The sequence below is a fragment of the Haliotis rufescens genome, unplaced genomic scaffold (assembly GCF_023055435.1).
Source record: "Haliotis rufescens isolate VD_foot unplaced genomic scaffold, xgHalRufe1.0.p SCAF_19, whole genome shotgun sequence".
In the NCBI taxonomy this organism is placed as follows: Eukaryota; Metazoa; Mollusca; class Gastropoda; order Lepetellida; family Haliotidae; genus Haliotis; species Haliotis rufescens.
Genome location: NW_025963879.1, coordinates 3,244,194 through 3,270,653, shown reverse-complemented (window position 1 = coordinate 3,270,653; position 26,460 = coordinate 3,244,194). Strand labels below are relative to the sequence as shown.

Here is a 26,460-nt window from a genome sequence, read left to right as displayed (position 1 = left end):
ATTGGACGAAACCAGTCATATGACCAACCGGAAGCAATAATTTGGGTCAAACATGGACGTAGGAGAGCTGTTATCGTACCAGGTAGTCTATACTTATTACTGTAACATTTCATAGCAGACCGCAATAAATGGAATAAGAGTGTTTGTAAAGCCGCTTCTATTGTTAAAAAATGCAACTGCGAGTAACGTGGTTTCAGACTGAACGTTACGCCGGAAGATGCATTATGCACGAGTACCTGTTTTGTGTACCCTAAATTCGTCACTCATCACAACGTTATTTAGCCATCCATGGAATTGTTAGCTCGCTATTTAAAGATCTCTGTACATTAATTGCTTATGTTGTAGTGGGGTCGTTAGTTATCATAATTGACGATATTGTTTTTACGCTCGGAGAAAGAGCATGATCAAGTACATGAAGTGCATCATCATTGCTGTGCATGTGCACGATCTAAATATCAAAATATTATGAGACAATGTGAAGAAATCCATGCACATGGTTATCATGGTAAATAGTCTCAGTGTGGGCCAGTCAAACACGTGGTTGATAGCGTGAACAACAATCCAAGTCATCTCATTACAATGACACACAATCAGTCAAGCAAACTTTGTAAGCTCCAAGTGCTATTGTTTTAGTCATTCCGGCAAGCATGTGCCGCATGAGCAATGTCAGGCCCTCCTATGTATTGGAATGAAAAGAAGCATTATCAGAATTAATGTAAGCAATATTGTGTGTAAAGCTACAAAGTGTGAAAGAATAGTCTCAAATGCCATATAAATGCAGTAACTATCATTGTAACAGAGGTTCTCATTGGAATCACCACGCAGCTTCTACTGGAACCATTTGCATCGGCAAACGAATAAATTCAATCATATCAGTATAATGCCCCATTTCGCTAAACTACAACTAAATTTACTGTGTGCGAAACATGGCTGACAGTAGCAGAGATAAGAAACTGGGAAGTGTTTTAATCAACGCTCATTTCCAGAGAATGTTATTCTATTTAAGAAGTTAATGCGCACTGAACATAAATTATGATTCCGCTTTGATACAGATTATTCGTCTTTAGCAAAAATGTATTTTGTATGCATTATCAATGTATTTTGATATGAGTCAAATGCAAATGCTTATTATTCAATCATAGAGCTAGATAAATTACTTCACCCATTATTTCATTCACTGTTTTAGCGTTTAGCTCTTTATGGTAGATCTAGTATTTGCTCAATAATTGTTGATATAACCGGGCTAATAAAAAAATTCTGTAAGGAATTTGTATGTGGCTTATTTGCACTTAAACAATAATATTAATTATCCCCCGCCCCGAGGAGGGATATAGGAACGGGTTTGGTCTGTCTGTCCGTCCACTTCTCAAAAGGGACACATTTTTCTGAAAAAGAATTTATAGTCAGAGAAATGAAATTTTACACACTGATATATCTGGTCATGATCATAAGTGAGTTTGAAAATTGGTGTCTTAAATTAGGTTAAAATCAAAATAAGTTTTTACATAGTTATTGCCCTTGATCCATGCTTTTTAAGTGGATAGTGTCTGCAATGTAGACAAGCTTATCCAAGAAAGACTTATCAAGACTAAAGACGAGAATTGGTGCCATTAATTATTTTGTCCAGAGAATGGTCCTTTTGTGTGTATTAATTTCACATTTAATCATTTTTTCTGATGACATAAGGTGTCCTACTGCCTATCTCTTGTTAAGGCTTTATAGGATTCTTTTTTATAGTTTAAATTTACTACTGTATGAACAAACAAAATTCTAATGTGTCCCATGGTGAGGGATAGTTATAACGCTGTTTTCTTGTTTATATGTATTTTATTAATATATACCATTACTAGATCCTGATGTGTGTGTTTTGGCTACCACACAGTTGTCAAGATTGCTGGAGTCCGTGGGTGGATGGGCAAGATGTCAGACATCTTCAGCTGGTTCAAAAACATGTCTCACACTTTTGATAACAAATTCTGATGCATATGAATACTAGTTGCCATGTACATGTATTTTATATTTTATGGTCAAGACTTCAAGTCAGACTAACCAAAAGATATTACTTCCCTTGTCACTTATTTGTTTATCACCGCCATTTCTTGAACACTGTTTTCCCCGGAAAGGGGTTGTCAATTAACTACAATTGACTTTTGCCCAATACAGCCAAAGTTATTCCACTGCTTTTCACCAATTTTCCCATAGCAGCTGTGCACATATTCCGCTAAAGACCGCTGTCATTATAGTCAAATCTGATAGTGTTTCTTTTCTTTCGCATAAGTGCTTTCGGTTTCAATACAGGAACTATGCTACCAATACACTTTCTTTTAAACCTGTTTAATGCTTCTTACTCAAATAGATAGGAGGGCCTGGAGGTACTGGGGAACTGCTCTGCCTTACAGTGGACTGGGATAGAAATTAGCGCTAGCCTAATAGCTAAAGTCAGTTGATCCAACATTAAAGGCTAGTAGGATTATGGTTTTTAGTGGGTGCCCTAATATGTTATCACTATTCAGTCTAACATTGCAGGTTTATTTCTACCGCTGTCATTTGAGATTACCGGGCCATCAACCATTAGTTTGTCTGGTCAAGTTATATACCGGCCACTATCTTGTGTAGCTGGAACAATGCTGATTGCAGTGTTAAACGACATACGCCATCTTCCTGATCACATTGATGTGAATTGTTTCTTACTTTGATCTGTTCATGCAAATGATTCATTCTTGTTAGCGCACTAATATAGAAGTGATTACTATCAATGTATCTATTCATTGATGTGAGCAGTGAGACGTGATCATTGCACAAATGAAACCCTGGGTACAGTGAATTATGTCCTATCGGGCACCTGATAACCATACAGGAACACATGGATAAAGTGCACGTTTTTACATTTCTGGCTCTGACGTTATCAGTCTGATTGTCTGTAAGAATATAACTTCTAAAGGTTAGTTCTGATCAGAGTCTTCTTATGCTAAATCAAGAAATTGTTGACAAATGTGGATGACCAAAAGTGAATACATTCATCAATGAATCATTGACCTGAAACAGATAAATTCTAGAGAGTGTGCTTATTTGAGAACTAGTCATCAAAATGTTCAATGATTTACAGCCTGACAAGCCAATTGCAAACCTAAAGAAGAGAAGAGATGATGATCGTCCTGAATATGATATCCCTAGAAAGAAGAGGATGGGAGACGATGATGACCCTGAAAGAATCTTGGAGATGGCTGAAGATGACCTTGCAGTAAGTATTGAGGGGCTCATCCACCACCAAACATGTGTTCCTGGGGAAACAGCCTATTCAGCATTAATTGCATGTACTAAAATGATGGAAATTTAATCATCCTTTATTTAAAAAAATCTTGTATCCATCAGTTGATAAATATGTTATGTGTACATTAACAGTGGCATTTTTCAGCACCAAGACACAGACAAGGGTTGACTTTTCAGTGTTTGTAAATTGAAATGTTATTTTCAGACTGATGTGTTAGATGAGACAAATCTAAAAAAGATGTTGCTGCAGTTTGAAAAGAAAGTATACCGAAATCAAGAAATGAGGATCAAATTTCCAGATCTGCCTGAAAAGTGAGTGTTTTAACATCTACTGTCAACTTCCTGGAAGTGGATGAATTTTCGGTGTTGACTGACTGACTGACTTACTCTCTGTGTCAGACTAGCCACTCTTGTGTAATACTGAACCCTTTCAGTATTGACTGACTTACTCTCTGTATCAGGCTGGCTACCCTTGTGTAACACTGAACCCTTTCGGTGTTGACTGACTTACTCTCTGTGTCAGACTAGCCACTCTTGTGTAATACTGAACCCTTTCAGTATTGACTGACTTACTCTCTGTATCAGGCTGGCTACCCTTGTGTAACACTGAACCCTTTCGGTGTTGGCTGACTTACTCTCTGTGTCAGACTGGCTACCCTTGTGTAACACTGAACCCTTTCAGTGTTGACTGACTTACTCTCTGTGTCAGACTGGCTACCCTTGTGTAACACTGAACCCTTTCAGTGTTGACTGACTTGTGTAACACTGAACCCTTTCGGTGTTGACTGACTTACTCTCTGTGTCAGACTGGCTACCCTTGTGTAACACTGAGCCCTTTCAGTGTTGACTGACGGACTTACTCTGTGTCAGACTGGCTACCCTTGTGTAACACTGAACCCTTTCAGTGTTGACTGACGGACTAACTCTGTGTCAGACTGGCTACCCTTGTGTAACACTGAACCCTTTCAGTGTTGACTGACGGACTTACTCTGTGTCAGACTGGCTACCCTTGTGTAACACTGAACCCTTTCAGTGTTGACTGACTTACTCTGTGTCAGACTGGCTACCCTTGTGTAACACTGAACCCTTTCGGTGTTGACTGACTTACTCTGTGTGTCAGACTGGCTACCCTTGTGTAACACTGAACCCTTTCAGTGTTGACTGACTTGTGTAACACTGAACCCTTTCGGTGTTGACTGACTTACTCTGTGTCAGACTGGCTACCCTTGTGTAACACTGAACCCTTTCCGTGTTTACTGACTTGTGTAACACTGAACCCTTTCGGTGTTGACTGACTTACTCTCTGTGTCAGACTGGCTACCCTTGTGTAACACTGAACCCTTTCGGTGTTGACTGACTGACTTACTCTGTGTGTCAGACTGGCTGCCCTTGTGTAACACTGAACCCTTTCAGTGTTGACTGACGGACTTACTCTGTGTCAGACTGGCTACCCTTGTGTAACACTGAACCCTTTCGGTGTTGACTGACGGACTTACTCTGTGTGTCAGACTGGCTACCCTTGTGTAACACTGAACCCTTTCGGTGTTGACTGACGGACTTACTCTGTGTGTCAGACTGGCTACCCTTGTGTAACACTGAACCCTTTCGGTGTTGACTGACTTACTCTGTGTCAGACTGGCTACCCTTGTGTAACACTGAACCCTTTCGGTGTTGACTGACTTACTCTGTGTCAGACTGGCTACCCTTGTGTAACACTGAACCCTTTCGGTGTTGACTCACTTGTGTAACACTGAACCCTTTCGGTGTTGACTGACTTACTCTCTGTGTCAGACTGGCTACCCTTGTGTAACACTGAACCCTTTCAGTGTTGACTGACTTGTGTAACACTGAACCCTTTCGGTGTTGACTGACTTACTCTCTGTGTCAGACTGGCTACCCTTTTGTAACACTGAACCCTTTCGGTGTTGACTGACTTGTGTAACACTGAACCCTTTCGGTGTTGACTGACGGACTTACTCCGTGTCAGACTGGCTACCCTTGTGTAACACTGAACCCTTTCAGTGTTGACTGACTTACTCTCTGTGTCAGACTGGCTACCCTTGTGTAACACTGAACCCTTTCGGTGTTGACCGACTTACTCTGTGTCAGACTGGCTACCCTTGTGTAACACTGAACCCTTTCGGTGTTGACTGACTTGTGTAACACTGAACCCTTTCAGTGTTGACTGACTTACTCTGTGTTAGACTGGCTACCCTTGTGTAACACTGAACCCTTTCGGTGTTGACCGACTTACTCCGTGTGTCAGACTGGCTACCCTTGTGTAACACTGAACCCTTTCGGAGTTGACTGACTTACTCTCTGTGTCAGACTGGCTACCCTTGTGTAACACTGAACCCTTTCGGTGTTGACTGACTTACTCTCTGTGTCAGACTGGCTACCCTTGTGTAACACTGAACCCTTTCAGTGTTGACTGACGGACTTACTCTGTGTGTCAGACTGGATACCCTTGTGTAACACTGAACCCTTTCGGTGTTGACTGACGGACTTACTCTGTGTCAGACTGGCTACCCTTGTGTAACACTGAACCCTTTCGGTGTTGACTGACTTACTCTGTGTCAGACTGGCTACCCTTGTGTAACACTGAACCCTTTCAGTGTTGACTGACTTACTCTCTGTGTCAGACTGGCTACCCTTGTGTAACACTGAACCCTTTCGGTGTTGACTGACGGACTTACTCTGTGTCAGACTGGCTACCCTTGTGTAACACTGAACCCTTTCAGTGTTGACTGACTTACTCGTGTCAGACTGGCTACCCTTGTGTAACACTGAACCCTTTCGGTGTTGACTGACGGACTTACTCTGTGTCAGACTGGCTACCCTTGTGTAACACTGAACCCTTTCGAAGTTGACTGACTGACAGCAGCCAGTGTTGATTGGCTCCAGCCGGTATATTGGATACCATATGTTCTGAAGTGACTGCCTCTACACTTGTGAAACATGTGCCACCCTATCAATCCTGTGATTGATATTGATATTGAGCAAAGTGACAAACAGAATGGACAGGAACACACACAATCAACTAGTTCAATAAGTTGGACTCCCCAGTCCCATGTATTTGCCTATTAGACATGAAGTAGAGTGCTGGGACCTATTCTGTTGTAATACCTAGACGTGTTTACACTGCATTAAGACATATGACATTGAAAGATGAATAAATAGCCTTTGTGTTCTACCTGTGACAGGTTTATGGAGTCTGAGATTGAGCTGAACGATGTCATTCAGGAGATGCATGTGATAGCCACGGTGCCCGAGTTGTACCATGCATTGGTGGAGTTGAACACAGTGCAGTCCCTGCTGCAGCTGCTCACACATGAAAACACAGGTATGTCAGCACATGAAAACACAGGTGTGTCAGCACATATAAACACAGGTATGTCAGCACATGAAAACACAGGTATGTCTGCATATGAAAACACAGATATGTCTGCACATGTAAACACAGGTATGTCTGCACATGTAAACACAGATATGTCTGCACATGAAAACACAGATATGTCTGCACATGAAAACACAGATATGTCTGCACATGTAAACACAGATATGTCTGCACATGAAAACACAGGTATTTCAGCACCTGTAAACACAGGTATGTCTTCACATGAAAACACAGGTATGTCTGCACATGTAAACACAGGTATGTCTGCACATGTAAACACAGATATGTCTGCACATGAAAACACAGATATGTCTGCACATGAAAACACAGGTATGTCAGCACATGTAAACACAGATATGTCTGCACATGAAAACACAGGTATGTCTGCACATGTAAACACATGTATGTCTTCACATGAAAACACAGATATGTCTGCACATGAAAACACATGTATGTCTTCACATGAAAACACAGATATGTCTGCACATGAAAACACAGATATGTCTGCACATGAAAACACAGGTATGTCTGCACATGAAAACACGGGTATGTCTGCACATGTAAACACAGGTATGTCAGCACATGTAAACACAGGTATGTCTGCACATGAAAACACAGATATGTCTGCACATGAAAACACAGGTATGTCAGCACATGTAAACACAGATATGTCTGCACATGAAAACACAGATATGTCTGCACATGAAAACACAGGTATGTCTGCACATGAAAACACAGGTATGTCTGCACATGTAAACACAGGTATGTCAGCACATGTAAACACAGGTATGTCTGCACATGAAAACCCAGATATGTCTGCACATGAAAACACAGGTATGTCAGCACATGTAAACACAGATATGTCTGCACATGAAAACACATGTATGTCTTCACATGAAAACACAGATATGTCTGCACATGTAAACACAGGTATGTCTGCACATGTAAACACAGGTATGTCTGCACATGAAAACACAGATATGTCTGCACATGAAAACACAGGTATGTCTGCACATGTAAACACAGGTATGTCTGCACATGAAAACACAGGTATGTCTGCACATGAAAACACAGATATGTCTGCACATGAAAACACAGGTATGTCTGCACATGAAAACACAGGTATGTCTGCACATTTACTCACTCACTCACTTTACTGCTTGTCTACCCACACCCTTTACTGTTTGTCTACCCACACCCTTTACTGCTTGTCTACCCACACCCTTTACTGCTTGTCTACCCACACCCATTACTGCTTGTCTACCCACACCCTTTACTGCTTGTCTACCCACGACCTTTACTGCTTGTCTACCCACACCCTTTACTGCTTGTCTACCCACACCCTTTACTGCTTGTCTACCCACACCCTTTACTGCTTGTCTACCCATACCCTTTACTGCTTGTCTACCCACACCCTTTACTGCTTGTCTACCCATACCCTTTACTGCTTGTCTACCCACACCCTTTACTGCTTGTCTACCCACACCCTTTACTGCTTGTCTACCCACACCCTTTACTGCTTGTCTACCCATACCCTTTACTGCTTGTCTACCCACACCCTTTACTGCTTGTCTACCCACACCCTTTACTGCTTGTCTACCCACACCCTTTACTGCTTGTCTACCCATACCCATTACTGCTTGTCTACCCATACCCATTACTGCTTGTCTACCCACACCCTTTACTGCTTGTCTACCCACGACCTTTACTGCTTGTCTACCCACACCCTTTACTGCTTGTCTACCCACACCCTTTACTGCTTGTCTACCCACACCCTTTACTGTTTGTCTACCCACACCCTTTACTGCTTGTCTACCCACACCCTTTACTGCTTGTCTACCCACACCCTTTACTGTTTGTCTACCCACACCCTCTACTGCTTGTCTACCCACACCCTCTACTGTTTGTCTACCCACACCCTTTACTGCTTGTCTACCCACACCCTCTACTGTTTGTCTACCCACACCCTTTACTGCTTGTCTACCCACACCCTTTACTGCTTGTCTACCCACACCCTTTACTGTTTGTCTACCCACACCCTTTACTGCTTGTCTACCCACACCCTCTACTGTTTGTCTACCCACACCCTTTACTGCTTGTCTACCCACACCCTTTACTGCTTGTCTACCCACACCCTTTACTGTTTGTCTACCCATACCCTTTACTGCTTGTCTACCCACACCCTTTACTGCTTGTCTACCCACACCCTCTACTGCTTGTCTACCCACACCCTTTACTGCTTGTCTACCCACACCCTCTACTGCTTGTCTACCCACACCCTCTACTGTTTGTCTACCCACACCCTTTACTGCTTGTCTACCCACACCCTTTACTGTTTGTCTACCCACACCCTTTACTGCTTGTCTACCCACACCCTTTACTGTTTGTCTACCCACACCCTTTACTGCTTGTCTACCCACACCCTTTACTGCTTGTCTACCCACACCCTTTACTGCTTGTCTACCCACACCCTCTACTGCTTGTCTACCCACACCCTCTACTGTTTGTCTACCCACACCCTTTACTGCTTGTCTACCCACACCCTCTACTGTTTGTCTACCCACACCCTTTACTGCTTGTCTACCCACACTCTTTACTGCTTGTCTACCCACACCCTTTACTGCTTGTCTACCCACACCCTCTACTGTTTGTCTACCCACACCCTTTACTGCTTGTCTACCCACACCCTCTACTGCTTGTCTACCCACACCCTCTACTGCTTGTCTACCCACACCCTTTACTGCTTGTCTACCCACACCCTTTACTGCTTGTCTACCCACACCCTTTACTGCTTGTCTACCCACACCCTCTACTGCTTGTCTACCCACACCCTCTACTGTTTGTCTACCCACACCCTTTACTGTTTGTCTACCCACACCCTTTACTGCTTGTCTACCCACACCCTTTACTGCTTGTCTACCCACACCCTTTCCTGCTTGTCTACCCACACCCTCTACTGTTTGTCTACCCACACCCTTTACTGCTTGTCTACCCACACCCTTTACTGCTTGTCTACCCACACCCTTTACTGCTTGTCTACCCACACCCTCTACTGCTTGTCTACCCACACCCTCTACTGCTTGTCTACCCACACCCTCTACTGTTTGTCTACCCACACCCTTTACTGCTTGTCTACCCACACCCTTTACTGCTTGTCTACCCACACCCTTTACTGCTTGTCTACCCACACCCTTTACTGCTTGTCTACCCACACCCTTTACTGTTTGTCTACCCACACCCTCTACTGCTTGTCTACCCACACCCTTTACTGCTTGTCTACCCACACCCTTTACTGCTTGTCTACCCATACCCTCTACTGTTTGTCTACCCACACCCTTTACTGCTTGTCTACCCACACCCTCTACTGTTTGTCTACCCACACTCTTTACTGCTTGTCTACCCACACCCTTTACTGCTTGTCTACCCACACCCTTTACTGCTTGTCTACCCACACCCTCTACTGTTTGTCTACCCACACCCTTTACTGCTTGTCTACCCACACCCTCTACTGTTTGTCTACCCACACTCTTTACTGCTTGTCTACCCACACCCTTTACTGTTTGTCTACCCACACCCTCTACTGCTTGTCTACCCACACCCTTTACTGTTTGTCTACCCACACCCTTTACTGCTTGTCTACCTACACCCTTTACTGCTTGTCTACCCACACCCTTTACTGCTTGTCTACCCACACCCTTTACTGCTTGTCTACCCACACCCTTTACTGCTTGTCTACCCACACCCTTTACTGCTTGTCTACCTACACCCTTTACTGGTTGACTTTCATGGTTGTCTGGTGCGATATTAGCAAAAAATCTATAAATTTGTTTTAACAATAAGACTTTCAGTGGCTTGTACCCCAATGTAACCCCATTTTGATAATAATTGTCAACGTTTATTAATTCATGTGCAAAATTTGGTTGTTTTCTTGTTATCATTAACATGGCAGAGTCATGTGACAAACTAATAATTTTGTCCACCCAGCAAGATTCCCTTATTTTGTGGCAATAACCATGATGACATACTAGTATATCATAAGAAAAACAAGAATGTTTAACTAAATTGTCAATACCAAATTTATTACCCACAGGATAAGAAATAACCAAGTTCATAAAAATCATAAGTGCACTAGTTCAAATATCACTTCTCACACACCAGTGCATTGTGTAGGTCATCTGGACAGCATTGTTGATGTCATTCAAATCTCATTGTGACGTAAGGACAGATCGTTGTCACACTAGAAAGGATGTCATAGCTGAAGATTGTTGACGTCAATCGACAAGTTGTAGTTTTCTCGGACAGCTGTGGGGATCAAGGTATTTTTTTGTAAAGGAGAGCTCAAAAAGATTAAGAAATAATGGGTAAACGAGAAGTTATTACACCCACATGTGTCTTGCTGATTTTAGGAAACTTGTGTAAGAAATCATGTATTACCTGTATCATCAGAGCTCCACATGACTTTTTGAGCAATTGAGATTTTACTCTAGGGTTTCTATTTTAATTGGGTTATTACATTTTCATTGGGTATAACCAATATTTTATCACTCATCTATTCATTACTCTTTTGGGTTTTTCCCAAAGTTAGTGAACATTTTCAGATTTATATAACATGAAATATTGTTTTAGATGTATATAACTGTTCTTAATATATAGGCTTGACTCAGAAAGGAAATTAGCTTGTAATTGTGTTTCGAAAATTAGCTCCTTTGTACACATGCTGAAAAAGCTTCATTGGATATTAACACATGCTGTTTTAATACATTTGAGATTTTCATTTAATGCAAGCATTTCTGTATGCTAGTTAATAGAAAATAATTGGGTCTTGAATGTTTGGGGGGGGGGGGGGGGGGGGGTATTTTACGCAAATACGCTGCTTATCTGTAGCTATGCCAGTGAATTCTGATACTCGTTTAGTAAAATCAGTATGACACTCATGCTCGTATAATAATCTCTATAAGGAAACTTGCCTTATATTTTGGTCAGTCAAATAAGATAAGAAATGGTCTATGCTCATAAATATGTTTTTTTCACCTGCCAATGTTAATCTGTAAGCAGAAAATAAATGTGTGCAGTTAAACTTTGAGTGATGTTTTGTTGCCAGATATTGCAATAGCTGTGGTTGACCTGATCCAGGAACTGACAGACGTTGACACCCTCAACGAGAGCGAGGAAGGCGCAGGAGCTGTAGTGGATGTCTTGGTGAGTCAAGTGATGCTCACATTATGAAGATCATCAGCGGTAGAAATGAACTATCACAGATGCCAAGCCCCACCACCCTGAAATCTTAATTTCTTGTGATAAGATTTTGTAACAAAGAGTTATCCGATCAATGAACTTGTATTTGTTGTGTCCGAGGTAGAGAAGCTTCCTTTTGTTTGTATTCATAATGTGTCATTTTTCCCCCAAATTTTATTCCCCCTTTAACTGCCAGACACCAGGCCGTGTTTACTCCTTGAAACCCAGATACCAGCTGATCTGTTATGCCTTCCCTATTTGTACCTCCATAGCTGAGACAGCACATGTATTGAGGCCAGCATCTAGAATTTTTGTGCATCTCTGTACGAAATGTGTAGGTTTACCATTTCCACCAACCTTCATTTCAGCTCTGTGTACATACATTTTTCCTATTTTGGTATGTATTTTGATCAATGAAGATGTGCACTTTCCATTATTGTTAACACATATTAACACAAAATATTCTGAACCGCAAAAGAAATGTCATCCAAGTAACATTGCATGAAAAGTTGTCATTTACATATCCGGGTAATTTTTGTCAGAGTTTCTAAAATTTAACATTACCTTGTCCAGAAAAATGGGGAACGTTATTCGGATGCTTGTGTTGTTGAGAGAGACTTTTGGAGTGGTCCGAGCATCATGGTGTTGGGTGGAATTGGTCTTGCACAGAGGGTTGGCCCTGTGGTCTTCCAGAACATCGGTCCAGGGAGAGGCAATGGTGTCACAGCAGCTCGGTTCATTGATCAAGTCTTGAGACCACATGCCATTCCTCATTTGGCACATCGCCGCAACCACGGGTTTCAGCATGATAACGCCCGTGCCCACACTGAGAGAGCAACAAGAGACTTCTCAAGTGAATGGCATCAGAACCATGCAGTGGCCTGCCCTCAGTCCCGATGTAAATCCCATTGAGCACCTGTGGGACGAGATTCAAAGATGGCTAAATGACGTCCGACCAAGGCCGACAACTGCAGTTGAACTGCGTCGGGCGTTGTTCAGAGTGTGGGCCTATGGCCTTCATCAACCGCCTCATCCATTTCATGTATCGACGTTGCACAGCAGTCATTAATGCACATGGTGGACACACGAGATACTGACTTGTCATCCCATTTTCTCGGAGACTAGTGTTGTGTTCCACCTTGAGAACATTTGACACTTTAATTACAACCTTGATGATCAGTTTTGCCAACAAGAAACGAGAAGACTCCAGACATTTTAATGGTACAATAAGGATTTTTAATGTATTTCAATTGCCTTACTCATGAATGTTTGCCTGATTCCTAAAGAAGTGACTGTTTGCTTATGTGTTCCCAGTTGGAAGGGCAGGTGGTGGCAGTTCTGGTTCAGAATCTTGACCGGCTCGATGAGAATGTGAAGGAAGAGAGTGATGGCGTACATAATACCCTAGGTGAGGAAGACACACACGACAATATCTGATCATCATGATGTAGGCTCAGGGCTGCTGAGGGGCCACAGCTCATGTTGTTCAGCACCACACCCATGTTGTTCAGCAACCCACCAATGCTGGTTGTTCAGCACCACACCCATGCTGGTTGTTCAGCACCACACCTATGTTGTTCAGCACCACACTCATGCTCTTCAGCACCACACTCATGCTGGTTGTTCAGCACCACACCCATGCTGGTTGTTCAGCACCACACCCATGCTGGTTGTTCAGCACCACACCCATGCTGGTTGTTAAGCACCACACCTATGCTGGTTGTTCAGCACCACACTCATGCTAGTTGTTCAGCACCACACCCATGCTCTTCAGCACCACACTCACGCTGGTTGTTCAGCACCACACCCATGCTGGTTGTTCAGCACCACACCCATGCTGGTTGTTACGCACCACACCCATGCTGGTTGTTTAGCACCACACCTATGCTGGTTGTTCAGCACCACACTCATGCTGGTTGTTCAGCACCACACCCATGCTGGTTGTTCAGCACCACACCCATGCTGGTTGTTCAGCACCACACCCATGCTGGTTGTTTAGCACCACACCCATGCTGGTTGTTCAGCACCACACCCATGCTGGTTGTTCAGCACCACACCCATGCTGGTTGTTCAGCACCACACTCATGCTAGTTGTTCAGCACCACACCTATGCTGGTTGTTCAGCACCACACCCATGCTGGTTGTTCAGCACCACACCCATGCTGGTTGTTCAGCACCACATCCATGCTGGTTGTTCAGCACCACACCTATGCAGGTTGTTTAGCACCACACCCATGTTGTTCAGCACCATGACCATGTTGTTCAGCACCACACCCATGTTGTTCAGCACCACACCCATGCTGTTCAGCACCACACTCATGCTGGTTGTTCAGCACCACATCCATGCTGGTTGTTCAGCACCACACCCATGCTGGTTGTTAAGCACCACACCTAAGCTGGTTGTTCAGCACCACACTCATGCTGGTTGTTCAGCACCACACCCATGCTCTTCAGCACCACACTCATGCTGGTTGTTCAGCACCACACCCATGCTGGTTGTTCAGCACCACACCCATGCTGGTTGTTCAGCACCACACCCATGCTGGTTGTTCAGCACCACACCCATGCTGGTTGTTAAGCACCACACCTATGCTGGTTGTTCAGCACCACACTCATGCTAGTTGTTCAGCACCACACCCATGCTCTTCAGCACCACACTCATGCTGGTTGTTCAGCACCACACCCATGCTGGTTGTTCAGCACCACACCCATGCTGGTTGTTCAGCACCACACCCATGCTGGTTGTTCAGCACCACACCCATGCTGGTTGTTAAGCACCACACCTATGCTGGTTGTTCAGCACCACACTCATGCTAGTTGTTCAGCACCACACCCATGCTCTTCAGCACCACACTCATGCTGGTTGTTCAGCACCACACCCATGCTGGTTGTTCAGCACCACACCCATGCTGGTTGTTCAGCACCACACCCATGCTGGTTGTTAAGCACCACACCTATGCTGGTTGTTCAGCACCACACTCATGCTAGTTGTTCAGCACCACACCCATGCTCTTCAGCACCACACTCACGCTGGTTGTTCAGCACCACACCCATGCTGGTTGTTCAGCACCACACCCATGCTGGTTGTTACGCACCACACCCATGCTGGTTGTTTAGCACCACACCTATGCTGGTTGTTCAGCACCACACTCATGCTGGTTGTTCAGCACCACACCCATGCTGGTTGTTCAGCACCACACCCATGCTGGTTGTTCAGCACCACACCCATGCTGGTTGTTTAGCACCACACCCATGCTGGTTGTTCAGCACCACACCCATGCTGGTTGTTCAGCACCACACCCATGCTGGTTGTTCAGCACCACACTCATGCTAGTTGTTCAGCACCACATCCATGCTGGTTGTTCAGCACCACACCTATGCAGGTTGTTTAGCACCACACCCATGTTGTTCAGCACCATGACCATGTTGTTCAGCACCACACCCATGTTGTTCAGCACCGCACCCATGCTGTTCAGCACCACACTCATGCTGGTTGTTCAGCACCACATCCATGCTGGTTGTTCAGCACCACACCCATGCTGGTTGTTAAGCACCACACCTAAGCTGGTTGTTCAGCACCACACTCATGCTGGTTGTTCAGCACCACACCCATGCTCTTCAGCACCACACTCATGCTGGTTGTTCAGCACCACACCCATGCTGGTTGTTCAGCACCACACCCATGCTGGTTGTTCAGCACCACACCCATGCTGGTTGTTAAGCACCACACCTATGCTGGTTGTTCAGCACCACACTCATGCTAGTTGTTCAGCACCACACCCATGCTCTTCAGCACCACACTCATGCTGGTTGTTCAGCACCACACCCATGCTGGTTGTTCAGCACCACACCCATGCTGGTTGTTCAGCACCACACCCATGCTGGTTGTTCAGCACCACACCCATGCTGGTTGTTAAGCACCACACCTATGCTGGTTGTTCAGCACCACACTCATGCTAGTTGTTCAGCACCACACCCATGCTCTTCAGCACCACACTCATGCTGGTTGTTCAGCACCACACCCATGCTGGTTGTTCAGCACCACACCCATGCTGGTTGTTCAGCACCGCACCCATGCTGGTTGTTCAGCACCACACCCATGTTGTTCAGCACCACACCCATGCTGGTTGTTCAGCACCACATCTATGTTGTTCAGCACCACACCCATGCTCTTCAGCACCACACTCATGCTAGTTATTCAGCACCACACCCATGTTGTTCAGCATCACACTCATGCTGGTTGTTCTGCACCACGACCATGTTGTTCAGCACCACACCCATGCTCATCAGCACCACACCCATGTTGTTCAGCATCACACTCATGCTGGTTGTTCTGCACCACGACCATGTTGTTTAGCACCACACCCATGTTGTTCAGCACCACAGCCATGTTGTTCAGCACCACAGCCATGCTGGTTGTTCAGCACCACACCTATGCTGGTTGTTCACCCCCAGACCATGTTGTTCAGCACCACACCCATGTTGTTCAGCACCACACCCATGCTGTTCAGCACCACACCCATGCTGGTTGTTCAGCACCACACCCATGCTGGTTGTTCAGCACCACGACCATGTTGTTCAGCACCACACCCATGTTGTTCAGCACCACACCCATGCTGTTCAGCACCACACTCATGCTGGTTGTTCAGCACCACAACCATGCTGGTTGTTCAGCACCACACCCATGTTGTTCAGCACCACACTCGTGCTGGTTGTTCAGCATCACACCCATGCTGGTTGTTCAGCACCACACCCATGTTGTTCAGCACCACACCAATGCTTGTTGTTCAGCACCACACCCATGCTGGTTGTTCAGCACCACACTCATGCTGGTTGTTCAGCACCACACCCATGCTGGTTGTTCAGCACCACACCCATGCTGGTTGTTTAGCACCACACCTATGTTGTACAGCACCACACCCATGCTGGTTGTTTAGCACCACACTCATGCTAGTTGTTCAGCACCACACCTATGCTGGTTGTTCAGCACCACACCCATGCTGGTTGTTCAGCACCACACCCATGCTGGTTGTTCAGCACCACATCCATGCTGGTTGTTCAGCACCACACCTATGCAGGTTGTTTAGCACCACACCCATGTTGTTCAGCACCATGACCATGTTGTTCAGCACCACACCCATGTTGTTCAGCACCACACCCATGCTGTTCAGCACCACACTCATGCTGGTTGTTCAGCACCACACCCATGCTGGTTGTTCAGCACCACACCTATGTTGTACAGCACCACACCCATGCTGGTTGTTCAGCACCACACCCATGCTGGTTGTTCAGCACCACACTCATGCTGGTTGTTCAGCACCACACCCATGCTGGTTGTTCAGCACCACACCTATGTTGTTCAGCACCACACCCATGTTGTTCAGCACCACACTCATGCTGGTTGTTCAGCATCACACCCATGCTGGTTGTTCAGCACCACACCCATGTGGTTCAGCACCACACCAATGCTGGTTGTTTAGCACCACACCCATGCTGGTTGTTCAGCACCACACTCATGCTGGTTGTTCAGCACCACACCCATGCTGGTTGTTCAGCACCACACCCATGTTGTTCAGCACCACACCCATGCTGGTAGTTCAGCACCACACCCATGCTGGTTGTTCAGCACCACGCCCATGCTCGTTGTTCAGCACCACACTCATGCTGGTTGTTCAGCACCACAACCATGCTGGTTGTTCAGCACCACACCTATGTTGTTCAGCACCACACCCATGTTGTTCAGCACCACACCCATGTTGTTCAGCACCACACTCATGCTTGTTGTTCAACACCACACCCATGTTCTTCAGCGCCACACCCATGTTCTTCAGCACCACACCCATGTTGTTCAGCACCACACTCATGCTGGTTGTTCAGCATCACACCCATGTTGTTCAGCACCACACTCATGCTGGTTGTTCAGCACCACACCCACAGTAACTGACATTTTGTTCACTCTCAGCATGATCATCATATTAGGACTGGGTATGATTTATTTGCCCTAGTACTTAAAGCTACTATTTTTAATTTGCCTGATGTCATTAGAGATATTTTGTTTAATGTCTATTCCAGCTATAGTAGAGAATATCACAGAATTTCGAACTGAAGTGACGACAGAAGCAGCCCAGCAAGGCCTCCTACAGTGGCTGCTGAAGAGAGTCAGGGTAGGATGCTGCTTCCCCAACATGTATAGACTTTGTATATTATACACCAGCCTGGGTCAGTCTGTCATGTATATTACACACAGCCACAGTCAGTCTGTCATGTATATTATACACCAGCCACAGTCAGTCCGTCATGTATACACCAGCCACAGTCAGTCTGTCATGTATATTACACACCAGCCACAGTCAGTCTGTCATGTATATTATACACCAGCCACAGTCAGTCTGTCATGTATGTTATACACCAGCCACAGTCAGTCTGTCATGTATGTTATACACCAGCCACAGTCAGTCTGTCATGTATACACCAGCCACAGTCAGTCGGTCATGTATATTACACACCAGCCACAGTCAGTCTGTCATGTATATTATACACCAGCCACAGTCAGTCTGTCATGTATACACCAGCCACAGTCAGTCGGTCATGTATATTACACACCAGCCACAGTCAGTCTGTCATGTATATTATACACCAGCCACAGTCAGTCTGTCATGTATGTTATACACCAGCCACAGTCAGTCTGTCATGTATATTATACACCAGCCACAGTCAGTCTGTCATGTATATTATACACCAGCCACAGTCAGTCTGTCATGTATGTTATACACCAGCCACAGTCAGTCTGTCATGTATGTTATACACCAGCCACAGTCAGTCCGTCATGTATACACCAGCCACAGTCAGTCGGTCATGTATATTACACACCAGCCACAGTCAGTCTGTCATGTATATTACACACCAGCCACAGTCAGTCTGTCATGTATTTTATACACCAGCCACAGTCAGTCTGTCATGTATATTATACACCAGCCACAGTCAGTCTGTCATGTATATTATACACCAGCCACAGTCAGTCTGTCATGTATACACCAGCCACAGTCAGTCTGTCATGTATATTACACACCAGCCACAGTCAGTCTGTCATGTATACACCAGCCACAGTCAGTCTGTCATGTATATTACACACCAGCCACAGTCAGTCTGTCATGTATATTATACACCAGCCACAGTCAGTCTGTCATGTATGTTATACACCAGCCACAGTCAGTCTGTCATGTATGTTATACACCAGCCACAGTCAGTCTGTCATGTATGTTATACACCAGCCACAGTCAGTCTGTCATGTATATTATACACCAGCCACAGTCAGTCTGTCATGTATGTTATACACCAGCCACAGTCAGTCTGTCATGTATATTATACACCAGCCACAGTCAGTCTGTCATGTATGTTATACACCAGCCACAGTCAGTCTGTCATGTATGTTATACACCAGCCACAGTCAGTCTGTCATGTATGTTATACACCAGCCACAGTCAGTCTGTCATGTATACACCAGCCACAGTCAGTCTGTCATGTATATTATACACCATCCACAGTCTGTCTGTCATGTATATTATGTACCAGCCACAGTCAGTCCATCATGTATATTATACACCAGCCACAGTCAGTCTGTCATATATGTTATACACCAGCCACAGTCAGTCTGTCATGTATATTATGTACCAGCCACAGTCAGTCTGTCATGTATATTATACACCAGCCACAGTCAGTCTGTCATGTATATTATACACCAGCCACAGTCAGTCGGTCATGTATGTTAAACACCAGCCACAGTCAGTCTGTCATGTATATTATACACCAGCCACAGTCAGTCTGTCATGTATATTATGTACCAGCCACAGTCAGCCTTAATCATTCTGTTAAAAATGTAATCCAATTTGGTACAAGTGTAGTTACAAGTGGGGTTCAATATACATGTTCTTGGGTTTTGTTTTTTGATATTTTGAAATTTGACCTCAATTTGACCTTTGCACCATGGATCACTACATAAATTCTTTCAAATGCTGCTGAAACTGCACATGCTTGTTCCCACCAATGTTGAAACACCAATTTGTTCTAGAGATTTGAATCTGATTTTCAATATGACCACCATAAAGCTATTTATGGCCATTGGTCAATCACTTCTTCAAAATGTAATGAGATTACATGTGTTGGTAGTAGTGTGGCTCAATATATATGTTCAATAATACATTCATTCTTGCAGATTCGGAAACATTTCTACACAGTTAGTTACTTGTTTCATATTGGTTAATACGTTTGTCCTCAGTATTTGACAGCAACTGTTTTTGAGTGTCTGTTTAAAATGTTGACTACATATCCAGGTGAGCTACAGTGCCTGTGGCACTATAAGCTTTTAATTTTGTTACTTTCTTCTTTCAGGCTAAAATGCCATTTGATGGAAACAAATTGTACTCAAGTGAAATACTGGCAATACTCCTTCAAAATTCTGATGGTAAGAAAGAAGATTATGTTAGTAATGACATTATTAGCTTTTCTGAACTGAGGGTTTAAATGAGCTAATATCCAGGCACACTATCCGTTGCCTGTTTTTGAAACTATTGGACTTAAAACAACTCTTGAAATAACAATAAGTCCAGTGATATTGAAGATGATGCTAAAAATAAGCATTCAGTTTAAATTTCTGCAAAATTTTGGGCAATCTCATCTGTAAAATAAGAAAATTACTGCTCTTGCTGCATTAGAATTTTATCGTGTATGTACCAAAAGTGTCAAAGGAAATGTTTATGAAAGCAGTTGTTGCTGTACATTTGGGTTGTGTGTTTGCAGAGAACCGGCAGTTACTGGGGGAGACTGATGGCATCGATGTCCTGCTTCAGCAGCTGGCTGTGAGTTGGGGGAAATATACATACTGGTAGTAGTAGTAGTAGAAGTAGTAGTACTGGTAGTAGTAGTAGTAGAAGTAGTAGTAGTAGTAGAAGTAGAATAGTAGTAGTAGTAGTAGTAGTAGTAGTAGTAGTAGTAGTAGTAGTAGTAGTAGTAGTAGTAGCTGCAGTAGGAGTATCTGTAGTTGTAGCAGTAGTAGTAGTTGTAGTTGTAGAAATTGTGTATTTACGTGTAGGCCTACATTGGGAGAAGTGTGACCGACTCTGACCTGGTGAATGTACTTGTAGGCCTACATTGGGAGAAGTGTGACCGACTCTGACCTGGTGTTTGTACTTGTAGGCCTACATTGGGAGAAGGGTGACCGACTCTGACCTGGTGTTTGTACTTGTAGGCCTACATTGGGAGAAGTGTGACCGACTCTGACCTGGTGAATGTACTTGTAGGCCTACATTGGGAGTAGTGTGACCGACTCTGACCTGGTGAATGTACTTGTAGGCCTACATTGGGAGAAGTGTGACCGACTCTGACCTGGTGAATGTACTTGTAGGCCTACATTGGGAGAAGTGTGACCGACTCTGACCTGGTGAATGTACTTGTAGGCCTACATTGGGAGAAGTGTGACCGACTCTGACCTGGTGAATGTACTTGTAGGCCTACATTGGGAGAAGTGTGACCGACTCTGACCTGGTGTTTGTACTTGTAGGCCTACATTGGGAGAAGTATGACCAACTCTGACCTAGTGTTTGTACTTGTAGGCCTACATTGGGAGAAGTGTGACCGACTCTGACCTAGTGTTTGTACTTGTAGGCCTACATTGGGAGAAGTGTGACCGACTCTGACCTGGTGAATGTACTTGTAGGCCTACATTGGGAGAAGTGTGACCAACACTGACCTGGTGAATGTACTTGTAGGCCTACATTGGGAGAAGGGTGACCGACTCTGACCTGGTGAATGTACTTGTAGGCCTACATTGGGAGAAGTGTGACCAACACTGACCTGGTGAATGTACTTGTAGGCCTACATTGGGAGAAGGGTGACCGACTCTGACCTGGTGAATGTACTTGTAGGCCTACATTGGGAGAAGTGTGACCGACTCTGACCTGGTGTTTGTACTTGTAGGCCTACAAGAAGCACGATCCCAACACTAAAGATGAGATTGAGTATATGGAGAACATGTTCAACTGCCTGTGCTCATCCCTCATGCTGCCAGCCAACAGAGTCAAGTTCCTCAAGGGCGAGGGTCTCCAGCTGATGAATCTCATGTTAAGGTTTGTGCTAGGTGATGTCTTATCAGTGTCTTACAATAGAGGCAAGTTACATCTGTTGGTATGTATGAATACTTTTCTTGATAAATCTAACATGTTCTCAGCCAACAGTTGGAAATAGTTGGCATGCCAACATGATTCTACTGTTTATGATGTATTGTTTCATATTTGACAGATAAGACTTTGCTGTAGCTGATTTTACTTTGTATTCTGTATATATTAATTGACAAAAGAACTTCAACAAATTGATTGCAGCACATATTTGTCATTCTCCTGCGACACTGGAAAATAGCATACCAGACTGGCCAGTGGTTGATAGTAAGGCAGAGCTCCACTCCTTCTGGTTACAATGACAATCACCTAGGCCTAACTGTTTGGCCTGTTCCAACTCATATGGTGTGCGTTGTGTTGCTGTGGCACACTTAAGACTAATTTCAAATAGATTTTCAAGACTGAAAATCACCATATAACTGTTTCAGAGAAAAGAAGTTATCCAGAAACAGTGCTATCAAGGTGTTGAATCATGCCATGACAGGGAACGAGGGCTTGGACAACTGCCAGAAGTTTGTGGACATTTTGGGGCTGCGGACAGTCTTTCCCCTCTTCATGAAGACGCCGAAACTGGCTAAGGCTGGTCCTACACCCGATGAGCTTGAGGGTGAGACCCAAGATTACTGGCTGCAAAATACCCGTTGAGAACATTCATCTCAATATCATTATTGTTGTGATTTCTTTAAACAAATCTTTCATGGTGAAAGGTTGTGGATACTCTAGTATCTAACCTAGGGTTGGTGACAGGTGTACAGGCCTGACCACTTTTGTACACCTGTGACACCTCTTGTTGCCCAGTTACAGATCGGTGAATAGCACCTGGACATTGACACATTCCCACATTGCCCAAGTTTTGTCTAGTACTGTAACAAAAGGAACCAACACTTCTGAATATGCTTAAGTGGGTTCCGACATTTGGAGCTAAAGAAACACAGCCTGGATATCCTCCTGGGATCTGTGCAGACATATCAATCTGGTGGTGCCTTCTTCTAAACATGTATTTCTTAATTGTCTATCTTCAACATTGGGCATTATTGACAGTTGGGTATCCAGGTTCCATAGCAGGACTACGAAATTATGGCATCTAATAATGATTACATGTATCATATTTCATATATCAGTCATGTAAAACTTGTCCATCTCTTCCAGAACACATCAGCTCTGTGATTGGTTCATTATTACGGAACTGTTCTGGGCCACAGAGGCAGAGACTACTCAACAAATTCACCGAAAACGATCATGAAAAGGTAATTTATGTTTCTCAGTTCCTGTGAGAGTTTGACATTCTGTAACATGAATTGACCACACAACAGACAGATTCTACTTAATACTATGAGTTGTATCATAGGTGTTTAGGCGACAAAACACCGAGTCATACTGCAACAACGAATTTATCTTGCTAACATGTTTCAATCATGCCATTGTGAAAGAACTAAAACAATTTGAAAATTGAACAGCAGTTCGATTGAGTTTGTGCTGTGTCACATGACTTTCATTGATTCATAAACACTGTGCAGCCTGTTTTCTTTGTGGCTGGGTATAAGGGATTTATTCTCCCAATCAGAAATCTATTTCCAACCCAGGTAGAATACAATATAAGTTGTAGCAGGATCATCCGGGGTACATGGGGTTTTATGTGTTTCGTGTTAGGGAGCCGGAGGCGAGTTGTATATATCCAACAAGGGATGCATAAAATCCCATGTACCCCGAGTGATCCTGCTACAACAAATTTATCTTACCACCATGTATTAATGACACTGTAAAGGAATTATAACCAATTCAAAATTGACAGAAAACAACTGTTCGATTAAGCAGAGATTAGCTTGTGCTATGTTACGTGACTTTCATTGACTCGCAAAAAGCGTGCTGCTCTTTGCTTCGAAGCAGGGAATAAGGGATTTATTCTACCTCTCAGAAATCCATGTGCAGCCTGTCTTGCTCGTGGCAGGGTATACAGGATACATTCTCCTGCTGAGAAATCTATTTCCCTCCAAGGCGGGATACATAGTATTTGATCAAGATCATGTGAACCAATCAGATCTCAACACTCTGACATGGAGTAAGATAATGTTTGTTGTTCTGCAGGTTGAGCGACTGCTTGAACTCCACTTTAAGTACCTTGATAAAGTACGGACTTGTGATGAACAGATTGAAAAAGAAAAAAGGGTAGGTACCTAATGCTGCTGTTTGTTTTCCTTTTTTTGTGCGTATGAATATGACTGCAAAAATCTAACTGTTGTACAGGCTTCTCGTTTGCCACGGAATTCAGTTGATTAAGTAGTAAACCTATTCAGTATAACATATCATTGTGTAAAATATGTTGTGTTTGATATTTCACATGAAGCCAAATCTTTAAGTTCACTGGAAAAACAATATACATAAATGTGGATTATTTTTCATCATTATTACTAAAAAAAATTAGAAACATCTCTCCAAACCATCAGTGTCCTAGAAAATTAACAGATCTGAATCTGTGAAATCTCTGCAAAGAAGAGATATGTGTATTGAAGCATTGCCTTCCAGAGAATGCGGCACACAGGTGAGGATATAGATGACACTGCTGAGGAAGTGTTTTATCTGAAGAGACTGGACGTGGGACTGTTCACCTTACAACTCATTGACTACATCATGCTGGAGATCTGCGCCACAGGGGCACCCTCCGTGAGTGGCTCGGTGATTACATAAACTATGTCTGTTCACAATTTCAGTAGATCTCAATATATGTGTTTAAAATTATCAGTCACCAAGCATTTTTACTTCTGTTTTTTGTGGCAGTATTTAGCAACCATGGAAGGCATTGTTTAGGCAAGGAACGATCATTCTTCTGTTATATCCAGAGAATCTTGACATAGAATTGATATTCAAATCTGGCAGAGGCAAAACGTATTGATCATAAAAGAATTCATTGTCTAAAATTACCAACACAATGATGATAAACATTCATAAATCGTTTCATGGTCTAATTTACTGTTGTTCATCCTTGGTCTGCTACATAATGCTAGTTTAGCAAATACCCATAATGACAAAAACAATTTATACTTTTTTTTCAGATTCGACAAAGAGTTATGCAAATTCTGAACATGAGAGGAGGTTCTATAAAGGTGATCAGGAACATCATGAGAGGTGAGTGCTGGCATGACTTCACCATCAGTGCTAGGGGTGATGACATCCTGTAGCTTGGTGTAAACAGCCAGCAGGATTACAGCAGTACCACATACATACATACATACATACATACATACATACATACATACATACATACATACATACATACATACATACATACATACATACATACATACATACATACATATATATATATATATATTACCGGCACAATAAAGTACATTGTGCTCTCAAGATACAAGTCATTGACTCTACATTCCTATTGTCTGGATTCTTGTAGTTGCATTCATCTGAAGCAACTACCTTAAAACAGATGTCTATGTAAAATTCCCTGTACTGCTCTTGAAAAAAAGGAAATGTGTTGTTTAGTCAACAATACATAATAGTCCTTCCACATTTGAGCTAACCTGTGATGTCTTCTGTTGCAGAATATGCTGGTAATATTGGTGATGCTAAAGATGAGGAGCTGAGAGAAGCAGAACAGAACAGGATTATTCAGCTGGTTGACAAATTCTAAGCCAGATGAAAGTTAAGGTCATATCTTGTTACCAAAGATGGATAGTGAGATCTCATCCAGCAGATGCACATCAACAACATCCATGTGTTCAAAGACTTTCAAGACCAACCATGAACTATCAGTCATGGGATGTGATATATAGAAGTGTTTTCAGTGCACCTGTACTGACAGACTTTGTTCATGTGTAAACCCAGTTTGCAGTGGGTGAAAAGAACACACATATCTTGAAATCAAGGTAAAAGGCTTGTGGATTATGACCACCAAGGCAATCACAGAACAGACATCATGGTCTTACCATATACGTGATACAGTAGTGGTCCTGATGCTTCTCGTTTTTTTCCAAAAACTGATGAAAAGGCTCCTCTGAAATGTCATCTTAAACAACCTATACGTTTCAATTTAGTCAATCAGGTCACTTTTAAGTAGTCAGCTCTGACTGAATGGACCAAACTCTTCCATTGCAGTGGAGACACAACTCCTACGATAGTGAAAAGTTGTAATGATTCATAAGCTGTTGAGGGGACTGAATGTGTCAGACAGTTGTATTCATTTTCACATTGTCATCTTCATTATCACTGAAATAAACCATGTCTTACTTGTATATTTTCAGGCCACTTTATGTCCATCTGAGGAACAGTTTAACAGTTTTCTGTGCTCAAATATATAACAGACTTCAAATTCAGAGCCTGACTTCTGAGACAAGATAACCGAGCTGAGCTCCATTTCACAAATCAGTAAGGAGCCCT

At 43.5% G+C, this 26,460-nt stretch overlaps 1 protein-coding gene across 2 annotated transcripts; it reads left to right on the top strand.

The window, feature by feature from the left end:
- The first annotated feature begins 3 nt into the window (after positions 1-3).
- LOC124121451 (beta-catenin-like protein 1) lies at positions 4-26,315 on the top strand. Of its 2 annotated transcripts, none has more exons than XM_048398809.1 (16): positions 4-82; positions 3,107-3,241; positions 3,476-3,582; positions 6,474-6,613; positions 11,769-11,866; positions 13,217-13,310; positions 17,975-18,066; positions 20,291-20,363; positions 20,699-20,757; positions 21,875-22,023; positions 22,500-22,678; positions 23,221-23,318; positions 24,157-24,237; positions 24,595-24,744; positions 25,122-25,194; positions 25,626-26,315. In XM_048398809.1, exons 1-16 carry the CDS (start codon positions 53-55, stop codon positions 25,712-25,714), a joined length of 1,647 nt encoding a protein of 548 aa, XP_048254766.1. In that variant the 5' UTR covers positions 4-52; the 3' UTR covers positions 25,715-26,315. The 2 variants fall into 2 exon arrangements, with proteins under 2 accessions (XP_048254766.1, XP_046340404.1); XM_046484448.2 differs by having other exon boundaries at positions 5-82; positions 24,595-24,732.
- The last annotated feature ends 145 nt before the right edge of the window (positions 26,316-26,460 follow it).

Coding starts and splice junctions, on each gene's coding strand:
- LOC124121451 (XM_048398809.1), top strand. CDS start 53: ATGGACGTAGGAGAGCTGTTATCGTACCAG. Junction 3,583..6,473: donor TTTCCAGATCTGCCTGAAAA/GTGAGTGTTTTA, acceptor TACCTGTGACAG/GTTTATGGAGTCTGAGATTG. Junction 22,024..22,499: donor CTGATGAATCTCATGTTAAG/GTTTGTGCTAGG, acceptor TAACTGTTTCAG/AGAAAAGAAGTTATCCAGAA.